This window comes from Anser cygnoides, chromosome 6 (assembly GCF_040182565.1).
Source record: "Anser cygnoides isolate HZ-2024a breed goose chromosome 6, Taihu_goose_T2T_genome, whole genome shotgun sequence".
In the NCBI taxonomy this organism is placed as follows: Eukaryota; Metazoa; Chordata; class Aves; order Anseriformes; family Anatidae; genus Anser; species Anser cygnoides.
Window position 1 is genome coordinate 41,521,501 of NC_089878.1, and position 6,000 is coordinate 41,527,500.

The following is a 6,000-nucleotide window of genomic DNA, read 5'->3' on the forward strand; positions in this document are numbered from 1 at the left end:
AAATGCAGAAAATTTTCACAGGTTGTGTCCAGCATTAGAAAAAAAGGACTGTTTATTTACTTAAAATGCAGCAATTCAGCTAGGTAACTGAAATGTATTTTAAAAAAAAAATGGATGTGTGTGTGTGTGTATATATATATATATAGAGAGAGAGAGAGAGAGATCCCAGAACTATCTTATTGAAATGTAAGAGAAAATCATAGCTGATTGTCTGGCTATCAAGAAGGGTCTCCCTCTTACATTGCTTTGCATAAGAAAACTTACAATTAGGGTAGGGAAAAAAACCTACACCATTGACTGTAATGACTGTTAAACTATAATTTGGTTAGTTTGGATACATTGTGGTTAAATCACAGCAACCAGCAATTAATGTCTGCTGTGGATTTGTCTGTGGTGGCTTTGTTTTTTTTGCTTTACTCTGATAACATAGTCTCATTAGGGGTTTGCCTATCCAAAGCCATAATACCTCTAAAATCCAAATGACAAGTCACTGTGTTTGTTGTAGTTTCAAAGTTACTTTTTTTAAATTGTGCAATTGTTTGGCTACTGGCTTCTCTTTGAGAAGAAAATGTTCCTAAACATTTTATAGTGTAATCTATGCATTTAAAGTTGATGACTGGCGCCGCAGTAAGGGTCACTTGTGCCCATGCGCTCCCTTCCTGCAGGGCAGGGAGCCGCGCGCAGGGAGTGCTGAGCAGCAGGGGGTGAGCTAGGAAGTGCGGTGACAACGTTAGCAGGAGGTTGCCATGGAAGGAACAAAATACGCTAAATGTTTGTTTAATTTTTTAATGGGTCTGTTAAGTCAGCTCCCAATACTTTTGTGTTTGCTCTCTGAAAACTTTCAAGTAATTACATTGTACTGCCAGAATGCTCGTGGAAAGCAGTGTGCAAATATTTGTGGACGTTCATATTAGAGTATAGGAACACGTTGTACCGGGGTGGCTGCGTTGCTTTCCAGGTGGCGAGTAGAGCAATGCCAAGTGGCTTCCTTTGCCCAGCTGCAGACCGCCAGCGTGTCTCGAATGCTGGCCGTGGGGGAACCGCTCTCAGCAGCCACCACTGCTTGAGGGGGTTTCATAAACAGAGAGCAGGCCGAATCGATCCGTGTCCAACGTTAACAGGTCATTCCGATTTACAATTTTAGCAATGATTTTTCTTCTGCTCGCATCTATTTATCCTTTTACCGTTGTACCCACCTGTTTCCCCAGGCAGTGCACGCTGGGCATTCCCCCTGTGGCAGTGAGGCAGAGCTGTGGCAGTGGTGAGGTGCACAGGGAGCTGTCTTACAGCAACGAGTGCTCTTCTGAAGGCATACCAAAATTTTTGTTTTTTCCACCCTGGCTGCATCTTCCCTTCCTGGGTAATCATTCCTGTTTTGACAGTGATACCACTTTTGCGTAGGTCCAGGTGCAGATATAATACTTTCCTACAGAAGGGAAGAAATATGAAGTATTCCAAGCACTCAATGGGAGTAAGAAATTGCATTTTGTAAGTGCCAATTGCTTTCCACAGTAGTCTTTGACAAGCTGACTGCATGTAATTTCAAGTCTAATGCTCACTTTATCCATGGGATAAAAAAGAATTAACTAAAATCTTAGCACTAGTGTGTGTTCGGTAAGGTAGAGCTGAGTCCAGTTTCAAGGACTTAAAGGCAAATTAGTTTTAAAAGTCTATAAAAATTTGGATTTGAAAGAACTGTGCAAGTCAAGTACACTGTCTCTACAAAGAAGAGCACGTGAGTGAAAGGGTATAGTCCAGGGTCAGCAGCAGATCAGGAATTGTGGTGTTCTGTAAGTTTCCATCAGATTTAAAAAAAAAAAAAAAAAGTGGGGGGGAAGAGTCTGTGAAATAGATGGGTTATCCTACTCTTTTAAATGCCACTGAAAAAAAAATGGTGTTAATGGATACCTGCGCTATTACTTCAAATTGGATCACATCTGACATTTCTGTTGCCACTCACACCTGGCCAAAACCTGATTTACATTTTCCAGAAATACCAACTGAGCTTCGAGGGGAGTCTTTGAAACTATGCAGCAGTTCTGCTTTATATGTGGAAGAATCAGTTTTGTATCTACATTAACACTTGCCACTGGCTCTTGGACAAACTAATCAGCTCAGCCATGGTTTACACGGGAGCTGTGCTGGTGCCCAAGGGGCAGGACAACCCGCGATGTTTGTACGTCTCTTGTGTTGGAGGAGTTGGTAGCACGGATGAGGCTGTACCATCTGCCTCTGTACCTTGTTGTGCAAACAAGCTAACGGGATGCTCTCCATGTTGTTTCTTTCAGCTCATGAGTGCCATTCAGAAGGGCCATGTGTCTGGAAGCCGGCTGGCTGTCCTCATGAAGACTGCCGAAGAGAACTTGGGTCAGAGAGTGGTGATCCCAGTGGACCGCAGCGGTGGAGGGCTGTAGCTCGAACACAGCCTCTGCTCGCGGCCGCGGCTAACGGGTATGCGTGGCTGCATCTCTGCTGAAAACATTCCAGTGCTTTCGAGTGTCCTTGCTTGTTCAAGGTGACTGGTATTTGTCCATTGGTGTAGCATTTACAAAAATACACTGGTGCACTTGTTTTACTAATGATTTTCTGTACAGCTCTTAACACTCCAACATGTGGCCTTTTGGATTGGGTATGCTTTAGACATAGAAGTTTATTAACAAGAATTTGGAATGCAGTCTAGAAAGATCTGGGTGCACACACAAACACGTGCACATGCTGCCTTGTTCATTAACTTCTATATCACCTTTACCTTTAAAGAAAAAGTGAATCCTGCCTTTAAAGAAAGCATTATGTTGAGACTTGCAAATATGCTTTTAGTACTTAAAAGCTGCAGGGCTGTCCACTTCAACAAAGATCAGTAGAGGGAAAGCTGATGTTCTGGCTTTGAGACAGTATCACAAAAGGAACAGAACAATTCAGTAAAGAACTGTCAGGATTATTTATACTACCTTCCATTGATGGTAGGTTTTGCTCTTTTTGAGTGTTTTGTTATTTCTGTGGTATCTATACTTAGCCAGACACAAGTGTCAGCGGTATGAAGCTGGAAAACTACAACACATCTCACATTAGTTGATCATCCAAACTAATAATTCAGTTAACGCTAGAGGATGGCTTTCCTTTCTCCCACCTTAATAAGAATAAGCTTCCTTTAATAAATAGCATTGTCTAGTAGGTGGCATTTTATGCTGTAAAGTGCTTTGTACTGTTTCCAGTTTGGGACAAACACTGGTCCTATGTAGAATATGGCAGTTTTGATAATGTAAGTCTTTATTTAAAAATTCAAAGTGAAACAGTGAAACTTGTTTTGCATTCCACTAAATTTTCTGCAAAAGTGAAAGGGCTATTTTTCAGCAGATTAATATAAAGGTTAAGAAAAAAAATTAGGACCACTCACTTGATCTGTTTTCAACAGCGTTGCAACTGGCTGTTCGCCTTTCTGCTAGGTTGACTAAATTCAAGATCAAATGGAAGATTCTTGCCTGATGTAGAACAAGGAAGGAAAAACACGAGTGGTTTATTGATCAACTTATTCTGTTATATTTGAGTATAAATACCAGTTCACAACTCAAAAACCTCCGTTCTAAGCGGTCAGAATTTCTGCTTATGTAAAATCTGATGTTTGAACTGCTGTCACCACTTTTACTAATGACAAACATCAGCACAATAACACAGCAAAGATTATTTCTATATTTAAAAGGGAAAATGATTACCTAAATGAAATGGAGAGGCTGAGGAATATTAGTATACAGTATAATAAGCACATATGTTTGTGGCTATAGAGGCAGAGTCCTTTTAATAAAAAATTTTCAAAAAGTCAAGTGTTTTTGAAACCTTTAAAAAAAAAAAAGTGAGGGCAAGCCTCATATGAAATTCTGTAAATTAGTATATTTCTTTTAGTCCAAGAAATTGGTAAAAATCTCTCCAGGTTTATTTCTGGAAATATTGGGTAAAATGCCTTTAACTGATTTTTTTGCATGTTAAATTAAATTTAACTGAAATTTCAGCTGCCTGAAAATGCAGATATTGTTAAGGGGTTCTGATTCTTCTTGCTTTGAGTCCTGTACAAGTTAGGCACAGTCTATGTGAATGACAAGTTAGCACATTTGACAATATAAGAAACATTTTTATGAATGAAGGAGTTTGTTTCTGTGGTACTGTAAACTTTCTTGAAATATATTCTAGTTTATTCAAGTAAGTATGCTAATGTTTGGCACAGCTTCACATTTCCAAAACCCTTCTCAAATAAGAACACAATAAGATTTTACATATACTGCAGACTTGGATGGAAATGGATGTACAATACACAGGTTATTTTGGTTCAGTGAGCAAGAGCCAGGTAAGGAGGGAAGTGGTTTAGGATACTGTTGTTAATTTAAAAAAAAAAAAATTATAATGAGACCTTTTCCAGGCCACATAAGAAAAATATTTAATCTTCAACATCTCTTGTATTGTATGAAGAAAACTCCTCTCCCACTCCTCCATAAATGGCACTGTTAAGAATTAATAAGAGTTTCCCTGTGAAGCCAGGATTTTCTGCTTTGTACCCAAAGTATATTTTGTTCTATTGTTTTAGTAATACTGCATACGGAATGTGACTTTGGGATTTTCTTGGCTATATGTGTGTCCTCTGATATGAATGTGCTTTGCATCTTAGGCACTTTACTGTCATGGATCTTTTTTGTATGGCACAGCAAGATCTTGTATGACTGCCTTGTGTAATGAGAAGATTGTGCATTGCTTTAAACAACTCAATCTATACATGGAAAAAAACTAGAACTGTTTATTTCATCACTTCACGTTTGTTTTTTGGGAAAGCATTTTTGTTCGTTGGCTTTTCTCTTTTTTTTTCCATTTGAATGTACTGCTGAAACAGTTGTAGATGTCACTGTCATGCATTGTTCGGATCCCAGGTGGAAAAATAGTGTTGTGACTTCTGAGGAGGGAGCTGGGTTTCTGGAAGGGGGTGTTTTGTTTATGCAATAAACTGCGTGACGGGGGAGTGCGGGTACATGCGCGTGTGTATAAATGCACATACGCACACTGCATGTTTTACATGTGGCACTTAACGTATTTTGTTAAGTTATTGTTCTAGACTGAACTGTTAAATACTGTGTTTGAGGCTGGGTTGTCATTTTTATAACTGTCTTGGTGTTTTACTGCCATTATTTATTACTTTTGATATACAGAATGAGCCGCATGCATTTATAGAGCAATAAGAGGATGTATTTAATGTGCCTTGTTTTTAACTGAGTAAGAACTGAAAGCATGAATCAATAAAACTGAATAAAAATGGTTCGTTCACTGGCAGTTTATGGTAGTTACAGAAACAACTTCTGCTAGCCTTGAAAAAGTTTATTTTTAAAAGACAAACATTCAAATAGATGCTTCTTAGGAAACATGACGTGATTGTGTTCGTGTTTTCCCATTTTAGCTCAGAATTTAGCACTTTGTAGTTTAAAAACGAAAATGAGGAGTTAATACAGCATTTTAGCATTCTCGGGACGTAGCAGCTGTGTGCGTTTGCTGATGACACGCAGGGTAAGGAATTCTGCACGGCCGTCTTGTACTAAAATTACAGCCAGCCAATTGTCTGGCGTTTTTTTTCCTGCAACAAAATCCAAGCCAAGTGTTCCTTTGCACACTGATGAATTTTATCATAACTAAAATCAATAGAAATGAATGGAAGAGATTTCGTAATCCATTTTGATCATTTCATGTGTCAAGTTAGTCCAGGGTTGCCATGTGTTGATAAATGTTCCAACAGGAAAAATGCTATATATTTTCATTGTCAGTAAATCAGTAAAGCTGTTATCAGTTTTAACACAAATTTTATAATCTCCATATTATTTTGTAGGTTTTAATTTATACTTCTATTAGGGATATTCCACAATTGCAATAGCTGTGCTGAGTAGAGGGGTTTTGTATGTGCAGCCAGAAGAGCTCCCCCCCATATCCCCCCCAGAAATAAACAGGGCTGATACCTCCAGAGCATAATTACAA

At 38.8% G+C, this 6,000-nt stretch overlaps 1 protein-coding gene across 4 annotated transcripts in view; it reads left to right on the forward strand.

Moving 5' to 3' along the window:
* GPD2 (glycerol-3-phosphate dehydrogenase 2) overlaps positions 1-6,000 on the forward strand; it is a 60,464-nt gene that overhangs the window by 54,144 nt on the left and 320 nt on the right. For 3 of the 4 annotated variants that reach the window (XM_013193657.3, XM_066999035.1, XM_066999036.1), the window contains exon 17: positions 2,289-5,293. In XM_013193657.3, coding sequence (XP_013049111.1) covers positions 2,289-2,414 — 126 coding nt within the window. In that variant the 3' untranslated portion in view covers positions 2,415-5,293. Of the gene's footprint in view, positions 1-2,288; positions 5,294-6,000 lie in introns of those variants that run through there. The other variant, XM_066999037.1, reaches the window with a different exon arrangement.